The sequence below is a fragment of the Ursus maritimus genome, unplaced genomic scaffold, assembly GCF_017311325.1.
Source record: "Ursus maritimus isolate PB19 unplaced genomic scaffold, ASM1731132v1 scaffold_2, whole genome shotgun sequence".
Lineage (NCBI taxonomy): Eukaryota > Metazoa > Chordata > Mammalia > Carnivora > Ursidae > Ursus > Ursus maritimus.
The window spans coordinates 75,652,745-75,678,729 of NW_024424452.1; the positions used below are offsets into that span (position 1 = coordinate 75,652,745).

Genomic DNA, 25,985 nt, shown 5'->3' on the forward strand with positions numbered 1-25,985 from the left:
GTGAATCTGTCTGTCTTCTCCATAGCTGTACCAAAATGCTGTACAGCTGGAGAAATCGTATAAACAAACTGAATGGCATATTTTACATTCATCATCACAAACATCAAAAGTGCTCTCAGCAGAGTATGCCAATTCTACTCTCTTCCTCACACTAGGCTTAATTTTTCATTCTCTTACTTTTGAATCTTCCCCTCAAACTCCCACAAGCCCAGCCCTCTCAGCAGATTTCCTCGCTCCCTACTTCACTGAGAAAACAGAAACCATCAACAAAGGGACTTCCCTTTTGTTTCCAACATCGAATCATCAATATTCTCTACAGCTGCACCTACTTTCCCCTTCAAAGGTAAATCCTCCCTCACGCTCTGAATCCACCCCTTCCCACCTTCTTTTTTTTTTTTTTTAAGATTTTATTTATTCATTCGAGAGAGAGACAGCCAGCGAGAGAGGGAACACAAGCAAGGGGAGTGGGAGAGGAAGAAGCAGGCTCCCAGTGGAAGAGCCTGACGTGGGGCTCGATCCCAGAACCCCAGGATCATGCCCTGAGCCGAAGGCAGACGCTTAACAACTGAGCCACCCAGGCGCCCCCCCTTCACACCTTCTCATGGACCTTCTTTCCTAAGGCGTCCCTCTCTCTTCTACATAATTGTTACCTACCTCCTTCTGGATTATTCTCATCATCATACAAACATGATCTACAGTCCCCAATATTAAAAAATGTCTCTCTTTATTCCACATTCCTTCCGGCTACCTTGTTTTTCTGTCTTGGCAAAGTTCAAGTTCTGGAAATAACAGAACTTGTGCATAGTCTCCGCTGTCTCAACATTTATCTCCTTTTCTGCTCACCATCATATGACTGTCTGACCTCATTACTCCACCAAAATTTCTTGTAAAAGATACTAGTAACCTCCATGTTGCCAAACACAATGGACACTTTTGGCTCCTTCTTCATATGACTTGACCTCTCAGCAGCATTTAACATAAGTGAGTGCTCATGCCATCTTGTAATTCTTTCCTCTCTTGCCTTCTGTGACATCATTGTCTTCAGGCCTCCCAGTTCTCTGGCTTCTCCCCAGTGTTCTTTGCTACATTCTCCACCTCCACCTAACCTTTATATATTGCTGTTGTTAGGGCTGGCCATTTTTTTCTTCTTTTCCTACTCTCTCCCCAAGTGATCTTATGTGCTTCCGTCACTTTAAACACATGTCTATGAAATGTGTGTGTCTAAGTCTGAAGCCTATATCTGTGAGACTCAAATCTCTCTCTCCAACTCTGACTTCCCCTCTGAACTCTAGACATGCATGTCAATGCATACTTGATCTACAGGTAGACATCACGTGAACATCACAAATTTAGCATGTCCAAAATTTAATTTTCCCCAATTTTTCTTAATATTTCTCCACCAACCAAATGATTTTCCTTTCCTCTTCCAACACCATGATCTTTATAAACATTGCTGTCATTCACCCAGTCGCTCAAGCCATAAATCTGTTGTCATTGATTTTCTTCTTCCCCCACATTTAGAAGCCATCGTTTCCTAGAAGCAAGTATATTTTAGCTCCAAAATATATGCCAAATCTGTCTACTTCTCTCCAACTCCATGCCTCCATCTTACTTAGTCCAGGCTGCTATCATTCTTCACGGCTGTAATTACTTCATTACTGCCTAGCAGGGCTGCTGGTTTCCTTTCTTGCCTCCCCACAATCTATTTTTCATACTCTTTACTTACAGCGATTTTAGAATGTAAAATATCAAATCATGTGGTTCCTCATCTTAAAATCTCCCAAAAGCTTTTCACTGCACCTAGATGACATTCCGAGCTCCCTAATATGGCTTCTCAGGCCCCTCTGAATCCAACCCTCATCTCTCCTTCTAGTATCATCTTGTGTCACTTCCTCTCTTAACTCAGTTCCAGAGATACTCCTCTCCTAGTTCCTAGAACATTCCAAGCTCTTTCCCAGATCAGGGCATTTGCAATTGCAATTCTCTTGGTCCAGAGCATGTTCCACCTACTCTTTGCAGTACCGCTTCTTGTTATCATTTAGGTCCCAGTTTAAAAGGCCCTTCTCAGAAAGGTACTCAGTGACACACTTTCTAAAGTAAATGCCTCCTGCTCTTCTCCCTGGTTATTCTTTATCTTGATATCCTGTTTGTTTCCTTCATTGCACACATCCAAACCTATTACTGGATCTGTATCACTAGACCGTTGCCTTAGGACCAAGGTCTTAATTGTTCTATATCTTTATATCCCCAGTACCTAGCACAGACAGTAGGCACTTGATACATATTTGGTGAGTAAATAACACAAATTTGAGAAGTAGATATTATTTTTTTGTGGAAGAATAATTTTTTTAATTTTTAAAACATTTTAGGGGCACCTGGGTGGCTCAGTTGGTTAAGTGTCTGCCTTTGGCTCAGGTCATGATCGAGTCCCACATTGGGCTCTTTGTTCAGCAGGGAGTCTGCTTCTCCCTCTCCCTCTGCCTCCCGCCCTGCTCCTGCTCTCTCTCTGTGTCATGCACTCTCTCTCTCTCCCTCTCAAATAAATAAAATGTTTAAAATTTTTTTAAAATTGCTATGTTTATTATGTTTTAATTAAAGTACAGTTGACATAGAAGTAAGTATTGTTTCCATTTTAGACATGAGAAAACTGAATCTAAGAGATACTAAGTAACTTTGTCATAATACAGAGCAATGCATTAGCAGACCCTGTTCTTGTCTTATTCTAAAACCTAAAGGGGTGCCTGGGTGGCTCAGTCAGTTAGGCCTCTGCCTTCAGCTCAGGTCATGATCCTAGGGTCCTGGGATGGGGCTGGAGCCCCAAGTGGAGCCCCGAGTGCAGCCTGCTTCTCCCTCTCCCTCTGGCTTCTTCTCCTGCTCCCCCTGCTTTTGCTCTCTCTCTCTCTCTCTTCTGTCAAATAAATAAATAAAATCTTTAAAAATAAATAAGTAAAACCTAAAGAATATGTAATGCTTTATGAAACATAAAGAAATACCATATATAGTTACACACACATAGTATGTGCACTGCATGTATGCACACATTTATCATGTGTGTCATAACAATTTTATGACTCACAAAGTTTTCATTACACATTAAAAGTGATTTCTGGGGGCGCCTGGGTGGCACAGCGGTTAACTGTCTGCCTTCGGCTCAGGGCGTGATCCCGGCGTTATGGGATCGAGCCCCACATCAGGCTCCTTCGCTATGAGCCTGCTTCTTCCTTTCCCACTCCCCCTGCGTGTGTTCCTTCTCTCGCTGGCTGTCTCTATCTCTGTCGAATAAATAAATAAAATCTTTAAAAAAAAGTGATTTCTGATTATAAAATCAGGAAATTATAGAAAGGCATGCATAAAATATTTTTTAAAATCTGATTGCTCTAAGAAAACTATTGTTAATGTTACCATTATTAACATCCAGAGTACATTTTTTTAGTCTTTTCTGTGGATATGCATATATTTGGGTGTTTTTATAACACAGTTATGGCATAAGCATATTATGGCATAAGCATTTCCCTGATCATTAAGTATTAATCTGAATTTAATGGGTTCAGAATAGTCCATTATGTGGATTTATCATTAATGCATTTATCTGTCTTTATCAAAGGACAGGTTTCGGTATTATGAATATTGTATTCACAATTCTGGAAAATATCAAGATACCGTCAAATAACAAGGTTAAAGATTATGCGTAGTGTAATGTTGATACATAGTGCCAAACTATTGGTTGAACCAATTCACAGACCCATCCACCACACACGAGTGCTCACTTTCCTAAAGCAGATCAACGTACAGTTTGTCCTCTCTTGCAAGTTCCTGGAGAGAACCGCAAATCTTTGCTGGGCCCGGGAATTTCGGCTGCAGGAACTCCCTCCTTCCAGCAGGAGGCGCCGTCGCCTTCCGCCGGGGTTGGGCCGCCACGGAGGCTTCACGTGATCTGGTCGCCTCTGCGCCGGAGAGCGGTCTTGCGGAGATTTGCCTTGCGTACGGCGCGGCATGACGTAGTACGTAGGGGCTGGCTAGCCGCCATCTTGCTTCTTTTTCTCGCTCGCTCTCTCCCTCTCGGGAAGCAGCGAAAGTGCTTTGGCGGTTTGTCCATCTGCAGCTTCGGCTTTCCTGGTCCGGTGGTCCTTCCAGCCACCCCCTACTCCCAGCCTCCCCTTCCCCTTCCCTCGGTCAGAGCTCGGCGGAGACTCTCGAAGTGCGCAGACACACTCCGCTTGACACTCGCCCTGGCCGGTAAGGAAAGCGAGGGCGTAGGAGCTGTGATCAAAGCGGGCCCCATCGGGGAGGGCTGGCGTGGGGCCGCCTGGGGCGTGGGAGCGCACCCCGACGCTGGCGGGCAGATACTGGGAAGCCGCTTGGAGACGGCCTTGGGTCTAGCCAGCCCCCTCTTTTTCTTTGGTTCCCATCGTGTCTGTGTCGGGGGGAAGTCTCGGCCTCCTGGTCGGGGAGCGGGAAACCGGAGTCAGACCCGCCCCATGTGGTCTGCAGCGGGAGTTCCGGACTCGCCAGTCTCTCTCTTCCACCCAGTCCCCAGCTCAGGCCCTGAGGGGGGATTACTCGCTCGCGTTGCCGGCTGAAGAAGGGAGTTTCCATCCTTGGGAAAGGCGGGCGCGCTGTCTTTTTTCCAGATATGTGGCATGCGTCCCCCAAACAACTCAAGGGTTCATCTAGGGCCTTGACTGCCTACTTCTTTTCCGTGTGTAGTGAGGGTGGAATTTGCAGTGAGCAGTGTGTGAGAGAGACCGGGTTAAAGACCTGACTCGGTGGGAGGCTCTTGGGGGGGGGGGATCTGGACCTACCCTCTTCCGCTAGGGACGAGCTGCCCCAACTCCAGAGGAGGGTTTGGTAGTCATTTCATACCCTAGGCCTCGCCATCCCCCAACCTGCGTAGTGAATCCCACTCTGCAGCTCTCTGTCTTTGAGATAGCGTTAATATTATTGGTGTTAGGGTAAAGGCCTCACTTTAGGACTTTCAGGGCATAGGGACCAGTGGGAACACTGATAAATTGTTCTTTTGCCCGAGAGGAATGCGTCTAGTACCTTTAAAGGGATGCATATTTGTTTTGACTTTTTTGAGGTTTCCAACATGCCTGATGTTTGCTGGCTTCTAAAAGCTACCCGGATTTCTGCATTGGCCGATCTTCAGCCTCGGTCCATAGATTCATGCCTTGCTAGGGCACTTGGAATTAATTGTGTGGTAGGCGGCTGTGCTGTAAGATTTTCATTTGGAATGCACCAGAAGAATCACGATTCTTGATTAAGTGCCTGCCTGATAGCGTGCTCCTTCCTGCAAATAAAAACGATAGGGTGATGCTTAAGCACCCACCAAGTCTAACTCCAGCATTTGTTAAAAGTAGATTTAAGCTCCTCTGTTGGTGATTAAGATGCCGCTCTGACTGGAGCCATTTTTAGGTGTGTGTCACAGATGCACTGCAGCAGCATCGTTTCTGGCCCACCTCAAAGGCACTGATCCCCTAAAAACAATTAGGAATAGGTTGGATTTGGATTTTATCTTCAACACGTAGTCAAATAGTGATTTCCTTCTTTTCTATAATGGACTTGTGAGAATCCAGGCTTTTTACTTTTATATTTTGGTTTTGTGAGCTTATATATGTGGCTGTTTTCCCTCCACCATTAGTTGACGTTTTACTGTATGCTGAGCATAGTAATAAGCCCTTTACCTACATGATCTTTCCTTGAGGGAGGTGCTGTTATTTTCATCATCCCATTTTACAGATGAGGAAATGAAATCTACGATATTAATTTGACCAAGGTCACTCAGGCGTTATTGGTAGTGCTGTAGAGATCAAGCCCAGACTGTCTAAATCCAAAGGACGCTCTGGGCCATCAGCTGCCTTCCTGTTCCTTGTAATTTCAGAAACTGTAGTAACTAAAGATGCAGCATTGTTAACCTAGTTTTTTCTTTCATTTGATTTCAGTGTAGAAACATTGTTGCATACAATGGTGAAAGTGCTGCAAGGTGTAAAAAATAGGTTATAACTACTTTGGGGATAGGATAGGTTTTCTACCTTTTTCTATTCAAAGGCCAGTTGGTTAAAACTCTTAACTGTATAGTATGGCGTACAGTTTTTAAATTTTGAGATCCGGCCTGTATTATTGATAAAATATTTCCCCTTCTGTAAAATGGAGGTGATGACGATAATAGTAACTTCCCTCCAAGGTTTGCTGTGGTATTAATAAAGATAATGTGTGTAAAGGGCTAATTGCTGTGCTTAGTATATAGTAAAAGGCCAGCTAATAGTGAATTGGCAGAATATTAGTAGAAGAAAGTACTCTCCCAAGCAGTGAGTAATCTGTATATTCTTAGAATGGAGTATATATTCTTTGGAAATTTAAATAGTTTTTCTTTCTTTCTTTCTACACTTAAACACTAGATTTTGTTTCTTAAAGATTTCTTCATGCTCTACAGTCAGTAACCCTGGGTTCAGTATGTTGAGCACAGCTGAAAGTACAGAAGTTCTGATTCATTCTGGCCTGTCTCCCCACTACCCTTATGCCACCCCACCACCTTTATTGGTAAAGTGTCTTTGAAGATTATATTGTTTTCCCCTCCCTCCAAGTGGTTTCCTCTTGCCCTCCCCCCATACACCGCTTCAACTTGTAAGCCAGTTGAGTAACTTCTGTTTCAGAGGCTGTTTATGCCTTATTTGTGTAAGACGGGGATTGATTATTGATAAAGTTTTACACAAATTGGTAGAGAACCCTATTCTTAGAGTGAAGGAGATCCAAGAGTTGTGTCTTACTGAGTTACGACTAACACACTTCCAGTAAAGTGAGATTTATCAACTTATGAAAAGGTAACACAGTGATAGCTTATCTTAGTCAACGCTGTTAACTGTTGCTTAGAAGCTTGAGAATTAATATTAGTTTTCTGAGTCATAGCATTTTAAATTTCTCAGTAATAAAGCCTTTGGTGCATCAGTCAGGACATCATGGCGGGTAAAAGTATTCTCTAGAGAGGGTAACTTCAGTACATTTTCTATTGTGTTTTTTTTCCCAATCCCCAGAAAGGCTAAATATAAACTGATCTTTTTGCCAGTTATATTTGTAGTCATTTTGCTGTAGATTAACAGAATGCCAGTCATGTTTTGGGGCCTGTGTGTGTGCATGTTTGCCAGCAAATCAGACGAAACAAGGGCTTTTAGTGAATTTCAACAGCGGTCTAGTTGGCAAAAACTTTTATATGGTTAGCATCTACGTACAGTCTGAAAACAAGGTAGCAATTAAGTTATTACCATTAGTGTGATGTAATATTTTCCCCCCTGTGCGATGCTGCTGGGTGCTCTACATTAAGGAGGATGGGGTATAGTCAGCCATTGTGGAGCACATATGATATTAAAAAAAACACTTGGATATTATTTACATAGCATATTATTTAGTAATTTTCTTTTTACCTATGTTGCAATATTAGTCTGTTTTCCTTTACTAAATTGTTTGCATGTCGTCATCACCTTATACAGTGGTTGGCATATACTTAGATTTTATTCCTGAATGTATGAGAGTAGGAACAGAAGAATAGACCCACAACCAAGATTCAACTGACAGATATCTTAGTGAAGCAAAAGAATACCTTTTCATCCCCCCGCCCCCCCTTATTTACACATTAGAATAGTATCAGATGCTTTCAAACAGTTTGTGTCTATGTACTATGCATTGTGAGATTTATTTGCAGCAGATTTTCCTTTCTAGTTTTTAGATTTATTCAACAAACATTAAAGATTCTTTTAATTTTTTTTTTTTAAGATTTTATTTATTTATTCGACAGAGAGACAGCCAGCGAGAGAGGGAACACAAGCAGGGGGAGTGGGAGAGGAAGAAGCAGGCTCATAGCAGAGGAGCCTGATGTGGGGCTCGATCCCAGAACGCTGGGATCACGCCCTGAGCCGAAGGCAGACGCTTAACCGCTGTGCCACCCAGGCGCCCCTCTTTTAATTTTTTTTAAAAGATTTTATTTATTTATTCTACAAAGATAGAGACAGCCAGCGAGAGAGGGAACACAAGCAAGGGGAGTGGGAGAGGAAGAAGCAGGCTCACAGTGGAAGAGCCCGACGTGGGGCTCGATCCCATAACGCCGGGATCACGCCCTGAGCCGAAGGCAGACGCCTAACCGCTGTGCCACCCAGGCGCCCCTCTTTTAATTTTGTAAGGCCTAGTGAGTCAGAGGAATATGGCTTTTGGTTCCCACTGCCAAGATGCTCACAGTTTTAAAGATTAATGTTAAAAGTTATCATGTGATCGTTGGATTATACCAGAAGATAAAAATAAAGTCATAAAAGCAGATAAGGGAAGTTTGGGGCAGAAAATCCATGTATGAAAATTGTCTATAGTATAGGTCACGTATCTAGTTGATTACAAATGAAGGCATGATGGCCAAGAGAGATCATGAATAATTACAATTATTAAAAAGAAGAATTCCAATTATTAATATTTGTTGAGCACTTTCCATGCCAGGCACTGAGCTAAGATAAATATGGATTATCTTTTTCAATCTATACAATACACCTAGGTGGTAGATTATTTTATCTCTGTTAACACAACTAGAAAACAGGGATTTTTTTTTAAAGATTTTATTTATTTATTTGATAGCCAGCGAGAGAGGGAACACAAGCAGGAGAAGTGGGAGAGGAAGAAGCAGGCTCCCAGTGGAGGAGCCTGATGTGGGGCTCGATCCCAGAACTCCGGGATCACGCCCTGAGCCGAAGGCAGATGCTTAACGACTGAGCCACCCAGGCGCCCCAGAAAACAGGGATTTAAAGAGGTTTAAGTAATTCGTTCAGACTTACTTAGCTAGTAAGTGGGATTCGAATCATTGACCCAGAGCCTAACGGTAGTGCTTTAGTTCTACCCTACATGGACTTCCCAGTGGCCAGTATTGCCCAACCTTAAGACAAGTCATGACTTTTTAAATCTTCAAACCATCTGTCTTAATATTTTTCTTTAATTCAACTTACTATCTTTTAATTAAGTGAATTTCAAAGAAAATATACATGATTATTTGCTGTTATTTTTTTTTTCAGTGTGTTTCAAAATAAACATAATTTTAAATATGCTTCTATGGACCACTTAAAATTATCTTGTATGTCATCCGTAGTCTTTTGTATTTCACACTTTAGGACATAAATGCTTTAAGAAATGAATGCTGGATAGAATCAGGCAACAGTTGGAATTGATGAAGGCCAGAAGTGATGAAAGCCTAGAATGGAACAGATTCATCACAGGCAATGGCAGTATTACAGGAGATGAGCTATAAATTAGAGCCTTAACTACCTACTCGGGGCAACCATTTCCATGATAAACTACAAAGTGAAGGTATATATCTGTTAGACAGAAATATAGCAGGATATCTAAGACCATCTATGGCAAGAGAAGGAGAGCAACAATGAATAAGTGAAGGAGGAAGTCATTACAGAAATCAGGATGGAGGGGCGCCTCGGTAGCGCAGTTGTTAGGCGTCTGCCTTCGGCTCAGGGCGTGATCCCAGCGTTTTGGGATCGAGCCCCACATCAGGCTTCTCCGCTGGGAGCCTGCTTCTTCCTCTCCCACTCCCCCTGCTTGTGTTCCCTCTCTCGCTGTCTATAAATAAAATAAAATCTTTAAAAAAAAAAAAGAAATCAGGATGGAAGAGAGTAATCTAAAAAATAGGATTATTAGAGCCGAATGTAGCAGAGTAGAAAGATCTAAGAGAAGTGGCCTTTGGATTTGGCTGAGAGATCATTGGTGACCCTAAAAGAATTAAGGTCAAGTAATGAGGTTGGAAGGTTATGCAGGGATAAGTAGTGAGACTTCTTGATTTTTAGGTGACTTGAATACTCAATATGCACTTTGGACTATGAATGTAAAAACCTAGGTTTAGTCCTTTTTGTCACCTAAGTTTTGTCCTTTGTGCCTGCTGTTAACTTTGGAGGCGAGTGACATGGCTTCTTCAAATTTTAGATCCAGGTGTTCCCCGCTTTTTGAAGGTTCGGACTACCCCACTTTGCTTTTATGAAAGACATACATTATAACCTGCTTTTGCTAACTGAAAATTCTGAAGAGAATTTTTGTTTTTATGGAAAAAGGCCAAAAGTGAAAATAGGCAGCTGCGAGATAGAGGCAGAGCGCACCCTGAGCAGCAAGTGTGGTGCCACCAAGCTCCTTCCCCTGGAACTACACTCAGCATCTAGTTTGTCAGTGTACTTTATCATGATATATTTTGTGAATTTGTTACCAAGATGTGTCGTAAGGTGTCAGAAAAGCCTAAGAGGTTATTTCTTGGGTCAGGGAGCAGCACAAAAAGTTTTCCATATGAATTAGTGGTAATTGTTTCTTTGTTGTAGCCATTTCAGCTTACAAAAGGTTTAAGAGGAACACTTTGCTTTCTGATAGCAGGGGAAACCTGTTTTTTCATTTGTGAAATAAGGAAAATACCCATTTCCCCTATCTTAGAGGATTGTTGCAAAGATTATATATTAAATGTGTTTCCCTGTATGTTTTGACTTTTATATTCTTTGATATTACATGAGCCTTGACCATATTTAAAACAGGAAAGAGAACTATGAAAAGTAGGAAGTTAAAGGTAAAGGGAGGGTGGTTCTCCATGATGTTGGAAGATCCCTTCCAAATAAATCTTGAGTTTACAAGATAAGAGATGGATGCCTGTGTGTTTGGAGAATGGGTGGCTAGAGAAGTTAATACTTGATCATCCTTTCCTCTTTACTAATGAATAATCTGAAAGTGTAGGGTTGCTGTGTATGATTATGCAGTTTGTGTACTGCACAAATGTGTGGGTCTGAAGGAGGCAACAAGGACTGAAATCTACTCCGTGCTCTGCTTGCAGAATGTCCTGTGCTCTGGCTAGGCCTCCCAGAGTTAATTGTCCCATCACTTCCCCACTTTTCCCCAGTGTATGAGTACCCCACCCAGAGGATTACCTGTATCTTCCCAGAAGGGTATGTTTTTCTATTTGCACAAAAAGTTCACCAAGGAACAAAAAGCCTAGTACTTTTTACTATGGGTTAAGTAGTTGAACAAGTACACATCAACTTTATCCAATGTATTTTATTTTAAAGATTTGTTTATTTCAGAGAGAGTGCGAGCGAGCATGCACGCACGAGCAGAAGGGGCAGAGGGAGAGAGAAGTAGACTCAGGGCTGAGTGCGGAGCCCAACATAGGGCTCCATCTCAACCACCCTGAGATTACAGCCTGAGCTGAAACCAAGAATGAGAGGCTTAACCAACTGTGCCACCCACGCGTCCCTATCCAGTGTATTTTAAAGATGAATATTGTAGCTTATTCAGTATTTCTGGTAACTAGGAAATAGACCATATATGTAGATCTTAACTAAAGAAGCACAACATAAGAGGTATAGAATTAACTTCTGAAGGTCAGGAAAATGGAACGGATAGAGAAATTTTACTTTAAAAGCCGGAATTGAATGAGGCTTTTGACAGAAGTAGAGATTGGTTATATTTCTGTATGAGTTTTTGAAATTTAGATAAAAATTGGAACTTTTGGTGTGCAATTCTATGAGTTTTAATATGTGTACATTCATGTAACTCACATCAAAATTAGGATTCAGAATGTAGAAAGATCAGATATCTCACATTTTGGAGGCAGAGAAAGTATCTCTCCTGCTGGAGAAAGAACTTGTTGAATAAGGATTAAAAAGTCAGGAATAGGAGTGCCTGGCTGGCTCAGTCAGAAGAGCATGCGACTCTTCATCTCAGGGTCATGAGTTGGAGCCTCATGTTGGGCATAGAGATTGCCAGGAAAAAAAAGTAATAATAAACAACAGATATTGTTTTATTGTGTAGTTTTGTGTATGACAAACTGGAAACATGGAGAGAATGAAAGTAGAAAGTAGCAAAAGGAGAGATGGGTAGGCTTACATGTCTGAAGACAGACATTTTAATGATAGAGGAACAGAGCCAGTGCGTGGCAGGGAGGGATGCTAACCAGTTCTCTACACGTACAAATTTAAACTTGAAATTCCAACCCTTGAAGGCAGCAGATTAGTTATATGAAAGGTTTAGGATAGTTCATGATGTCAGTTGAGCATCTTGAAAGAGACTGCTTCTGTTTTTCTGCTATAACATACAGCATACTTGCCATGTAAAAAATAGTGGATGGAAGAAGCTTTTATGCTTTGGTTTTTATTTGTAATGTTTAAGCTTCGAAAACATTATTACCATTTGTTAAGCTTTTATTAAGTGCCAGACACTATTTTAAGAGCTTTTTTTTTTTTTTTTGAGATTTTATTTATTTATTTGACAGAGAGAAAGAGAGACAGCCAGCGAGAGAGGGAACACAAGCGGGGGGAGTGGGAGAGGAGGAAGCAGGCTCCCAGCGGAGGAGCCTGATGTGGGACTCGATCCCAGAGCGCTGGGATCACGCCCTGAGCCGAAGGCAGACTCTTAACGACTAAGCCACCCAGGTGCCCCCATTTTAAGAGTTCTATACACACTTGGTTAATTAAATGTCATAATAGACTAGAAGATATAGCCCACAGATGAGGAAATACAAAATCAGAATTATATTTAATGACTAGGGAAATGCATATGCCATAATATGCATATGCCACAATTATGCTGTAAAAACACCTAGCTACAAAATGTTAGAGCTGGGATTTTAACCAAACCAGTTTTAAGAAAAGTAATGGTGTGATATGAACAGTTTAAAAATACTGTAAGTTGTCAAAAAGAGTAATGTGGCAATCACCTCATCTAGTAAATGGTGGACACATAGATTTGTTACTTTGCTAGAACATAATTTATGGTACAGAAGGTTTGATAGCTACATATCTTTTCTGATTGTTAAGGCATTCTGCCCCAGAAACTTAATTCACATGTTTCAGTTTCTAAGAACAGCTTGAGCCCTTCTACCATTCTGATTAGAATTCCAACAGATTTATTTATATTACACTTTGTTTTTAAAAATGACAATTTTTAATGCTTTTGCTGTAGTGCTATTTGTAGTAGAAGCACTCAACATATGGTGGTATTCTTAGCTTTTCTATTATAGCAGCAAATGTGATCTTAAAAATACTTGATGCCACTCTGACTTTAGAATTACTAAGTGATTATAACAATTGAAGATCGAAATGAACTTAGAAGTTGACCAGTTTGATCTCTTACCGAGAGCAAGACCTTTTCATTTTAAATGGAAAATTTAGTTTAAAATTTGATAGACATATGTTCTCTTCAGTTAATACATCAGCTTCCCTGGTCCTTGTCAACTCCAGCTGCCCTGAGAAAAATATCATAGGGGCACCTGGGTGGCTCAGTTGGTTAAGCTGCCTTAGGCTCAGGTCATGGGTGGGCTCCCTGGTTAGCAGGGAGTCTGCTTCTGCCTCTGCCCCTCCCCCTGGCTCGTTCTTTCTCTCTCTTCTCTGCCTAAAATAAATCAATAAAAGTTTTTAAAAAGAAAGAAAATACCATAGACTAGGTGGCTTAACAGGAATTTATCACAGCTCTGGAGGCTGGAAAACCAAGATCAGAGTGCCCACATAATCGGGTTCCAGTGAGGTCTTTCTGGCTTGCACATGGCTGTTTTCTAGCTCTGTGTCTCCCATGTGGTTGGGGGAGAGCTGTGGTGTCTCGCCTTAAAAGAGCACTAATCCCATTAAGAGGCCCACCCTCATCACCTCAGCTAAACCTAATTATCTCCCGAAGGGCCTCTCTCCGAATACCATCTGTCACATTGAGAGTGTAGGACTTCAACATAGGAATTTTGAGAAGAGAAACAATTCTGTACATAGCTTCCCCCTGCCTCTCTCTCTCTCTCTCTTTTTTTAACAGTCTTCAGTGCATTGAGTCTTAGACTTTTTACATTATTATATTTCTACAACAGATGGAATACATTTTTACTGTATTTTGTTAACTATAATTTTTTTATCCTTGATATTTTATTCTGTATTGTAGTGCAGTAAATTTTGAAAATAAAAACTTGAATCTTTTAGAATCTCCTTAGCCTAAAATGACATGTTATTTATTATTACATTTTAAAGATTTGATGTTTATCTCTTTTATAATGAAAATTAAATTCAGATTTTCATATGGAGAGGTTATCTGGGCGCTGGCTTTGCCATAAAGTCTGGATTTAATTTTGGCCCTATCTCTTCGTAGCTAAATGAGTTTGGGGCAAGTTATTTTTACTTGACTAAAGTTGATTCTTCATTGGTAAATTTTGGTGACTTGGGCTTTGAGCTCTTATTTCCAGCCTGATATTTTTACATCTGTAGAGTTCAGATTTTTTAAAGATGGCTTCAAGAGACATTATTACATTAGAGTGTACAGAACTTACATCCCTCTTCATGTTAGAAGTGGGAGACAAATACGGAGGATCATTCAAGGTTTTAAATCTAGAGGTCAGGGGCGGGTGCCTGGCTGGCTCAGTCAGAAGAGCATGCAACTCTTGATCTCAGGGGTTGTGACTTCGAACCACACATTGGATGTAGAGATTACTTAAATAAAATTTTAAAAAAGATAAATCTAGAGGTTAGGGAAAGTGGTTGTGGTGAAGTTGGGGAGAAGAGTGTGTTTGGGAAAGCAGGTGAGCTTTTTGGTTTTACCTTTTTTTTTTTTTTTTTTTTAAAGTAGGCTCCNAGGGGCGCCTGGGTGGCACAGCGGTTAAGCGTCTGCCTTCGGCTCAGGGCGTGATCCCAGCGTTCTGGGATCGAGCCCCACATCAGGCTCCTCTGCTATGAGCCTGCTTCTTCCTCTCCCACTCCCCCTGCTTGTGTTCCCTCTCTCGCTGGCTGTCTCTGTCTCTGTCAAATAAATAAATAAAATCTTTAAAAAAATAAAAAATAAAAAAAAATAAAGTAGGCTCCATGCCCAGTGCAGGGTTCAAACTCATGACCCCAAGACCAAGGGTCGCATGCACCAGCTAGGCGCCCATTTTAAACTTTTTCTTTTGGAATAATCTTAATCTCACAGAAAAACTGTAAAAATAGTATGAAAAATTCCTGTATTCCTTCATCCCTATTCCCTGGTTGTTCATAGTTTACCATATTTATCACTCTCTGTGGGTATGTGTACATATGCACACTCAGTCACATTAACAGTGTGTGCTTGACTTTTAATGTCTGCTGTTCTAAACCCCTGTCATCACCTGAAACCTTAAATTCACGTCATAAGCTCCTGTGCCTCCAATTCTCTCACTCAGTACATTTCCTCCTTTTGTTTTTATTTATTTATTTTTTATTTTTTAAAAGATTGTATTTATTTATTTGAGAGAGAGCGAAAGTGAGAGAGCACAAGCAGGAAGAGAGACAGAGACAGCAACAGAGACGAGTGGGGAGGAGAGGGAGAAGTGGACTCCCTGCTGATCAGGGAGCCCGATGCGGGGCTTGATCCCAGGACCCTGAGACCATGAACTGAGCCGAAGGCAGACGTTTAACTGTCTGAACTACCAAGGGGCCCCTCCTGTTGTTTTTATTAAATGAACAAAGCAATCCATAGTAAGCTTGACTCAGTAAGCATTTAATAATTACTATTGGTGGAGCTTTTATACAATCATATTAAAATTGGCAGTTCCTTCTACTGTCCTCCTTATTCTATTCCACCTTCTTCTGCCTTACTCTCTGGCTTAGACTTCCATGAAATGTTACTCTAACCATTTCCCTGGCAGTATCTTCTCCGGCCTTACTTTTCTTTACGCACCTATGGCACAGCACTAATTCCTTATCATTCCAGCTGTTGTGTTCTTCCCACCATTCCCCATTCCTGAATGTGCTGCTGGACATTAATGAGAGTCTTCAAACTGGACAGCCTTGGGAATACTGTATATCAGTTGTCTCCAGCTTCTACTGGGTTGCCAGCACTGATTGTCAATGCCTCGTTTGCCTAGTTGTATATCTTTGCAAACCTTTTCCAACCTTCTCACATTTCCTGTTATCTCCACTCAGTTGATGAAGACAACATGTCTTTTTCATTTGTTCCTAGTAGTGCCTGATAATACAGTAGGCGCTGGATAAACATTTGTATGAATGAACAGGGGAATCAAACATTTGAGTTTGTAGTTCTGTCCAGAAGTTTAAGTGGAGACATTTTGTTCTATAGACAATTAAAAATGTATGTCTGAAGTTCGTAGTTTGAAGGAAAGTTTTAGGAATTATACTTATTGAAGCAATGAACAATAGTTGAGATAGCCGAGGGAGCAGGCACATAGAGGGGGCTGGTAAAGAGGGATGGCAAAAGCACGTTAACATTTATGTACAGGGATAGGAAAAAAAGGAGAGCGGGGCGCCTGGGTAGCGCAGTCGTTAAAGCGTCTGCCTTCGGCTCAGGGCGTGATTCTGGCGTACCGGGATCGAGTCCCACGTCGGGCTCCTCTGCTGTGAGCCTGCTTCTTCCTCTCCCACTCCCCCTGCTGTGTTCCCTCTCTCGCTGGCTGTCTCTCTGTCACATAAATAAATAAAATCTTTAGAAAAAAGAAAAAAAGAAAAAAAGGAGAGCTGTCAGAGAGTTACAGAAACCAAAGAAAATGGTTTACACAGAATCCTTTTGCTTTTTATATTTGTATTGATACTTGACTATTACTTATTACTTACTAGAGATTCTTCCTTTATTCAGTAAAACATTTGTTGAGTGCATATAGTATGCTCATTTGGAAATGGTTGCAGGGTCTTTTTAATGTTAACTATTTAAATCAGTGAGTCATTGTATTCCATTTTCCAGAGGAACTAAACTCTCACCATAAGATAACGAGGAAAGAAAGGTAAACAGAGCTTGGATACTTAGAAAGCCCATGGTGGCCAGAAAGATAATTGTCATTTAATTCAAATTGAGCAGATTGGCAATTTGTGAAAAGTGTGGGGTTTTTTCAAAAATGGTAGATTTTAAATATCACTGATATCACTAAAACAATGTTTTTAGTGTTGAATACTTTAAAATACTTTTGTAATGGTGAGTAATCATAGAATCTTATAATTTTTGAGACTGAAGGAATTTTAGAGATCATAGCCAGTCTCGCCTCAATGTGGAAAACCCTTTACAGATTTTTTTTAAAATTTTTAACCTGTGATAGCTGTCCTTCATGAAAACCATCCTTTTGTAACCACTGTTGTCATTTTTTTTCATTTTGAAAGGTTGTTATTTATATTATCATAAACTGCTGCCTTCCAAACTTCCCTTCGACCTTTTGAAATAGTCTGTTTTTAAAATACTTGCTTTTTTCCTGTCTTCTTTCATCTTAACACTTCCCCCCCCCCATTGTTACAAGGTAATACACATTGTTCAGATCTGGAAAATGCAGATGCTCATGTTTCGGTATATCTAATTTCAGTGAAAAATACTAGTTTCTTACAGTCTTTGCTCAGGGTCACAGAACCTTGAATTTAGAAGTATGATTACTTTCTCTTCCCTTAAAGGGGGTATATTTATTATTCAGTAGCTGTTTTTGTAGACTTACCCTCAGACCCTAATGATTCAGATTTTTAGGTACATAGTAAGAAAAAAAAAAAAAAAAAAAAAAAAAAAAAATTCTTAATAGCATGCAAGTAACAAAAAGTTGTTTTTTATTTTTATTTATTTTTTTGAAGATCTTATTTTACAGAAAGAGAGGACAAGCAGGCAGAGGGAGAAGCAGGCTCCCAGCTGAGCAGAGAGCCCAATGCAGGGATTGATCCCAGGACCCTGGGATCATGATGAGAGCCGAAGGCAGACACTTAACCGACTGAGCCACTCATGCATGCGCCCCCAAAAAGCTTTTTAAAATTAAAAATGATACAAGTAAAAGGGGAAAGATTTATACGATCTGAAGAGAAACCAGAGTATGCCCCTGTGGAGCTTACTGGTTTCAAGGGTTTTTAAATTACTAATTATGTAAATTGTACCATTTTGTTACTTAAGATGTGGATCTGCAGAATGCAGCCATACCTTATTCAGCAACTGAGATTTTTTTAAATTAATTTTCTTCAGTGGCTCTTCATTGCATTTAGAATAAACTGGGCAGTACTCCTTAGCCTAGCCTGGTAGTTCTGCCTACTCTGACTTCCTCTCCTGCCTCTCCCCGTTCCAGATCAAAATTGGGTTTTCCCCCCTGGTGGTTCCACTGTGGCTGTAGTTGCATACCTTGGGGATATTGAAAGTTCAGTTCCAGACCAGTGTACTAAAGCAAATATTTCAATAAAGGGAATCGAATGAAATTTTTTTGGTTTCCCAGTGCATATGAAAATTATGTTTGTGCTATATTGTAGTGTATTAATTGTGCAATAGCATTATGTTTCTTAAAAACACTGTGTGTGTGTATGTGTGTGTGTGTATATATATATGTACACACTTTTTTTTTTTTTAAGATTTTACTTATTTTAGAGAGAGAGAGAGATAGCAAGAACAGGAGGGGCAGGCAGGAGGAAGGGAAAGAGAATCTCAAGCAGATTCCACGCTGAGCAAGGAGCCCAGCATAGGGCTTGATCCCAGGACCCTGAGCTCATGACCTGAGCTGAAACCAGGAATTGGATGCTCAACTGACTGCACCATCCAGGCGCCCCAACAATATATATGTCTTAAGTAAAAGTTACTTTATTGCTAAAAATGCTAACCATCATCTAAGCTTTCTTTTCGCAGTGGAAGATTTTGCCTCCATGTTGATGGCTACTGACTGATCAGGGTGGTTGCTAAAGGTTGGGGTGGCTTTGCAGTTTCTTAAAGTAAGACAGCACTGAAGTTTGCTGCATCAAGTGACTGTTCTTTCGTGAACAATTTCTTTGTAGATTGTGATGTTGTTTGATAGCGTTTTACCCTTAGGAGAACTTTTTTACAGTTTGAGTCAGTCTTCTCAAACCCTGCCACTGCTTTATCAACTATGTAATATTCTAAACCCTTTGTTCATTTCAGCAGTCTTCACAATATCTTCACCAGGAGTAGATTCCATCTCAAGAATCTACTTTCTTTGCTCAGCCATAAAAATCAACTCATCCATTTAAATTTGATCCTGAGATTTTGGCAGTTCTGTCCCATCTTCAGGCACCACTTCTCGTGCTCGTTCTCTTGCTGTTTCCACCACATTTGCAGTTTTCCAGCTCTGAAAGTCCTAAATGCATATTCTGTTTCATTGACTTGGAAAATCTGTTAGTATAGCCATTTTCATTAATTGTTTTAGTTAGGTCTTCTGGATTATTTGTTGCAGCTTCTACATCAGCACTTGTTTCAGCTTGCACTTGTGTGTTATAAAGTTGGTTTCTCTCCTTTAACCTCATTAACCAACCTCTTCCAGTTTCAGATTTTTCTTTAGTTTCCTCACCTCTCTCAGCCTTCATAGAATTGAAGAGAGTTAGGACCTCACCCAGGATTGGGCTTTGGCCTAAGGGAATGTGGCTGTTGGATCTTCTGTTTGATCCAGATCACTAAAACTTTCTCTGTATCAGTGGTAAAAGTGTTTCACTTTCATTCCTGTGTTCACTGGAGTAGCACTTTTAATTTTAAGAATTTTTCTTTCGAATTCACAACTTGGCTGACTTTGGTGCGAGGGGCCTAGCTTTTGGCCTTCCTTTTCTCACTGAGCTTAATCATTTCTAGCTTTTGATTTAAAGTGAGAGACACGAGAATTTTCCTTTCAGGTGAACACTACAGACCCTTGTAGAGTTATTAATTGGCCTAATTTCAATATTGTTGTGCTTCGGGGAACAGCTGATTGGTGGGCGGTCAGAACACACAACATATATCAGTTAAGTTCATTGTCTTAGTTTGTGGTGCCCCAAAACAAGGATAATAGTAACATCAAAGATCACTGATAACAGAGCGTCATAACGGGTATAATAATAATGAAAGAGTTCATAATATGAGAATTACTAAATGTGATACAGACATGAAGTAAGCAAGTGCTGTGGGAAAAATAGTGCTGACAGACTTGCTCATTGGACGCAGGGCTGCCACAAACTTCCATTTGTAAAAAAACACCGTATCTGCAAAGCACAATAAAATGACGTATGCCTATACTTAGGAGACACCTGAGGAGCTTTTCAGAGAATACTGTTGCCAGACCCAGTCAGAAATCCTGGTTTAATTGGTCTGGTACAGGGACTGTAGTATCTTTACAAACCTTCTGGGATAAGTCTGCAGCCTGTGTTGAGAACCACTGATTGATTTTTCTTCCCTCATGTGACCTTTTCAGAGAGATCTTTCGGACCTTTACCATTGTTTCTAGTCTCTTTCGCCTCTTTGCTATCCCTTTATCCAGTTGAGTTTTTTATTCTTTTATTTTTATTTACTTACTGTTAAAACTTCATGAAGGCAGGGGCTCCATCTGTCTTTCCATGATGTATCTTAACATCTAAGACAGGGTTTGGCAGTATGTTAGTTCTCCACACATTTGTTTTATCTTGTTGAATGAATATTTGTCATTGTAACAGTAAGAAGGCAATTTCAGGCTTGTTGTTTCTGTGTAACCTGTAGAGGATTGCTTTGTGAAATTGTATTTCAGAGAATTTACTAAATCCTCCAGCAGGCTTTAAGAGATCATTGGTTTCATTACTTAAGGTTTTAGTATCCAGGGATGCACACACACACACAAAGGTATGTTATCCCTTGGAAACTTATGGATGTGAGTTAGCTTCTTATGCCAGTGCTCAAAAGGAAGAGATGTTACCATACTTGCAAGTGCCTTTGATGGTGTAAGGAGCATTAATGACAGTTGTGTTATGCTCAGTGAATATTCACTTAACACACAGTAGTTATGTGCATGTTTTTGTTACTTTCTCCCATTTTTATTTGTTGCATAAACCACAAGGCAGATAAGAAGTCAGATGAACCCACACTTATCAACTACTTTTTGTTTACCTATAGTCTTTGCTATTATTCTTACGTATTTTAGATATGTTATGCCATTGAGGATAGATTTTTAAATTCTTTTTACTTAATCATATGCATTTTTTTAATCTTCTGGTCTTGAAACTAATTTTTTTTTCATTTCAAGTCATTGCTCTTAAAAACACTTGCAATTTTTTCTTTTCTGTTACAAAAGCAAAGTGCATTTACTGTTTATATTTAGATATTGCAGTATGTATAACAAAGTCAAAGTTGCTTGTAATCAGAGGAGTATAGCTGCTGCTGGTAATTTTGTGATATGCTTTTGTAGACCTTCATGCTTGTCATGTATGTTGTATTTCTTAATACTTACATTATTTGTTTAAAAATAATATATACTTTTAAACTTATCTCTTGAGCATCTTTCTGTACAAATCTCTGCGTATTTTTATGAAGATCTCAAACTAAACATGTCTAAGAACTCTTGCCTCCCCTTCTCCCCCATCTTCCCTAAATATAGTCTTCCCCACCCTACTCATGTCTAGCTTTTCAAGCTCCAGACCAAAATTGTCCTTATTTCCTCTTTACTGGCCTCCTCTACCTAGTCTCCATTTTTCAGCCACAGCTACATCATCTTGTGCCTAGGCTTTTGTAGTCTATGGTGTTTCCACTTTCCACCTTTGGCCCCCTACAATCCATTCTTCACATTGTAGCCAGGTTGTTTTTAAAAACCAAAGTCACGTCTGGGCTCAAAACGAATGCTCAGAATCACATTGTTTTAAAGATAAAATTTAAAATTCTGATAGGCCTTCTCATCCAACCCTTTCTTTCCCTTTCAACTCTCCCTTTCTTACTAGCTTCGACTTCAACCGCTTTTATAGAAGTGTTTGAACATGATAAGCATGTCAGGACCTTAGGGCCTTTGCATTTGCTTTTTCTTCAGCCTCAAAGCTGACTCCTTCCCTGTTAGATCCAGATCAGAAGCCTTTCCCTCAGGCCTTTAGTGATCAACTAATCTAAAATAATTATACTTCACTTTGTCACATTGTCCTGTTTAGTTTCATTCATAGCATATGTCACCATCTGAAGTAATCCTATTTACCTGTTTTTTTGAATCACCATGCTAGACAGTAAGACCCGAGAGCAGATTCTAGTGTGCTGTCAAAGAATTCTTTAACCCAAGGTTGCAGAGATTTTGTTTTCTTTAGAAGTTTTTAATTTAGGTTTTTACGTTTTGTCTGTGCTCCTTTTTAAAACAAAATTGAGATACGATTAACATATAACATTGTGTAAGCTTGAGGTGTACGTGTTGATTTCATGCAATTACATATTGCAGAATGATTACTGCTGTAACATTAGCCGATAATCCCATTACATCACAGTTATTTTTTTGTGTAGTGAGAACATTTAAGATCTTGTCTCTTACCAACTTTGATGTATATATATAATACAGTATTTTGACTGTAATCCTAGTGCTGTGCATAAATCTCCAGAACGTACACGTCTTCTGATTTCAAGTTTGTACCCTTTGCTATGGTCCATTTTGAGTTGTTTTTTATATGGTAGGAGGTATGGATCAGAACTCATTTTTTTATGTTATGTATACCTGATTGCTTCAGCACCATTTGCTTCCCCTCTTGCGAGCTCACACTCTCTCAAATAAATGAAATCTTTAGGGGAAAAAACTAAACATTTAATACAGTGCTTATTGGTACTATTTCTCTAATGAATTGTCTATTTATAGCATTAATTTCATTTCTTCAAGTTCTTTTTCTTCAGTTTGTTGAAGTTCTTATATAACCACTTTTTTGCCAGATGTTGAGATACTTCGTTGACAGTTTTTAAACTGCCATTTTTTTTTCATGCTGTGCAGATACTTGGTAGGCTTATTTCTGAAACCCTTGATATGAAATAGATTCCTGTGTTCTGGGTAAAGTTGAAACTATGCAAAACAAAGAAGAAATGTAAATAGGCAGTGGAATATATTCTTCAGGAACACAAAGTTTTGGGCTGAATATGCAAATTTGGGACAATCAGTTGGTTGTCACAGGCATGATGAGATTCCCTACAGAGAAGAGTAGAATGAGAAAGAAGTGAGGACAGGATGGGTAGCAAGGGAGGCAGGATTGGCCTTCAGTGGAATGGGAGGATAGATACATCCACTTTTCTGTTGTGATTTTGAAGACTGCTCCCATATTAGAATCGAGGAGTTTTTTCAAAAGAAGGATTGACCCCCAGGCTCCACCTTGAAACCTCAGCTACTGGTGTATTTTAAATCCCAGGTGATTTCAGTTGCAGCAAGGATTAAGAACCGTTGCTTAGACTATATCTGCTTTTAATAAATCAGTGGGTCCTAAACCTCTGTATGTCTCAGCATCACCTGAGGACTTGATAAAAACAGTGCTGAGCCCCATGCTTAGAGCTCGATTCAGTAGGTCTGGGTTGGGGCCTGGGAATTTGCATTTCTAGAAGTTTGTAGATGATGGAGAACCACTGTAATAATAGCTAGAGGAAGGGAAACCATTGAGAAAGATGCATGTAGATGCAGGTGGGCTTGTAGGTTTGCCTCTAGGTTTCAGGAGTTTCTTACACTGCTGCTTTCTCTATGATGTAGGCCTGTGAGGGTCTCCACTAAGAGAGTGTTGCATGGATAGTTGTGATATTAAGAGAGGTTTGAGGTGCTAAATTGCTATCAAATGAGGGTGAAAGAACACTTAGACCATTTTTCTTGGATTTATCAGTTACTTTTTTTCAGCTGAAGAGAGATCTCCTTGAGTCTTAATTTTGTCATCTAGTACGTGGCTGCCCTTTTGTCACTGTAGATGGAAGTATGTTTTTTTCTCCATCTTTGTTCATGTTGTTGGTGAAAATATGTCAACAGAGTAGATTCTGGGAGTACAGCTTTCTTCATACCATCATCATTATTAGCACCCTTGGGATATAATTAATTGTATTCATTCTTCCGTGTATGGAAATAGATAGCAAGGTGTTTATATATTATGTCGTTCTTTTGGTTGCAGGTGAGTCCTTTTCACAATTTATCTCAAGGAAAGATTGTTTATTGTAAATGTATACATGGAGAGCTAAGTGATTATCTGTAGTTACATGGGGAAGGAGGTGGCATTATGTAATGGACTGACCCAGAGTCTTGATTTCAAATCCAATCTCGTTTACCTCTGAACATCAGTTTCCTCATTTGTAGAATCAGGATGCCAACTATAGCATAAGGTTATTAGACTCAAATGAGATAATGTGAAAATTCTCGATAAATTTTATGGAACTATACACAGTGTGGCAGTTGATGTACGAATGAAACCACACCTCTATATGTAAATTGATATGTAAAACTAGTAGATAAAATGACTTTTATGATGATAGGGTCTACATAGCCATTCCTTGACTGAATATTTTTTGCATGATCTGTCTGTCTATTCTCTGCTGCCTTTAACTCCTATGTTTCAGTTCTCAATGCTTTTAGCTATTGATGTGGGGTGGGATTTTTTTTTTGTTTTGTTTTTTGGGTAGAATTGGCCATCTTCTGCCCTCCTTCCACCGTAACCACTCAAAAAAAAAAAAAAAACTATAAAAACCAAAACTGTAAAAGGTTGATGTGTGTATACTTCAATAATTGGAAGGGAAATAGTATGGGATTTGTGTATTTCTTGTGTGTATTTTTCCTCTTTATGAATAGACTACTTTTAAGGTACACCTAAGATTAGGGTACATTAGCTCCAAAGATGAAATTGTCTTTGTATATGAATGTTCTTTAAAATGTTATTTTCTTCTCATAACTTCTCATATATACAGAGACTTCTTTTGATAAGTTCACACCGTTTCTTGAACACTTAATCCATAGCCATGAAACAGAATATTGTTTTTAGGTTCCTTGGGTTTATGAGGAAGTGTTCTACTCTTTGCGAATGCAGAGAAAATAGAATGTTTCTTTTTATTCTAAATTGTTAAATTACTACAGGTTTGTTAGATATATACTGCCTGAAAACAGAGGCATACAATTTGTGGAAGAATGATGTTAATCCTCCTATCATATTTGCATTCCATATGTAGAAACTGATTGATGCCTGTCATCTCAAGCCTATTAAATTGAATAGGATTTGTTAAATAGTCTCCATAGATTTACTGTATTTGACCTGCTCATTTCAGTATGGGTTAAAATTCTTTCTTTTCCTTCTTCTTCTTTTTCTTTTTTTTTTTAAGTAGGCTCCACATGGAGTGTGGGGCTTGAACACACAGTTTTGAGCAGATCAGGAGTAGCATGCTCTACCAGCCAAGCCAGCCAGGCGCCTCTGGATTAAAATTCTTATTCTCTATGATACCGTTAAGCAGTTACATATCATAAATAACTACTATGTTCACTGAATACAGGGCATTTTAGTTTGATTGACTTTGTTGTGTGTTGGCTCTTGGAATTTGACAGTATTAAACAGGTATGAGATTATTATCAATATGAGTTATTGAAGATGGATTTCATTCCTTGGTGTTTTTATTTTTCAGCATTTGTGGGAACATTTGAATTTACTGAGAGTTGTTTTGTTTTGTTTTAAGATTTCATTTATTTATTTGAGAGAGCTAGCACCAGCAGGAGGGAGGGGCAGAGGGAGAGGGAGAAGCAGACTCCCCGCTGAGCAGGGAGCCAGATGTGGGACTAGGTCCCAGGATCCTGGGATCATGACCTGAGCCAGGGGCAGACGCTTAACCAACTGTGCCACCCAGGCACCCCTACTGATAGTTTCTTAAAGTAAGCTAAAATGTTCCTCATTTTTCTTTCTTACGTGTGTCTTAAAGGTTTGAAGGGGTGTGGCAGGAGGTTTTGGACTCGATGAGTTTCCACCGAAATGTCGGAGAAGTCAGGCCAGAGCACAAAAGCAAAGGATGGGAAAAAGTATGCAACACTCAGTTTATTTAATACTTACAAGGGTAAATCTTTAGAAACTCAGAAAACCACAGGTGAGTAAAATCAAGTGGCTTATTTTTATGATTTTCATGGTTTTGTTTTATTACTGTGATTGGTACTCTGGAGCTTTTGCTACTAGGAGCTAGGATAAACTCATGTTTATGCAACCCTGTGTACACTGGGCTTTTTATGTGTGCACTCATTTTTCAGGGGGATGAATTAAGTATTTTACGATAGAAAATTTATAAATTATTTTAAAGATTTTATTTGAGAGAGAGCGAGCATGAGCATGATCGGCAGGGGTAGAGGAGAGGGAGAAGCA

At 39.8% G+C, this 25,985-nt stretch overlaps 1 protein-coding gene across 7 annotated transcripts in view; it reads left to right on the top strand.

Annotated features, from left to right (window-relative positions):
* Positions 1-3,967: 3,967 nt before the first annotated feature.
* PRRC2C (proline rich coiled-coil 2C) overlaps positions 3,968-25,985 on the top strand; it is a 92,440-nt gene continuing 70,422 nt past the window's right edge. For all 7 annotated transcript variants that reach the window (XM_008696190.2, XM_040636202.1, XM_008696197.2 and 4 more), the window contains exons 1-2: positions 3,968-4,236; positions 25,555-25,716. In XM_008696190.2, coding sequence (XP_008694412.1) covers positions 25,605-25,716 — 112 coding nt within the window. In that variant the 5' untranslated portion in view covers positions 3,968-4,236; positions 25,555-25,604. The remainder of the gene's footprint in view (positions 4,237-25,554; positions 25,717-25,985) is intronic.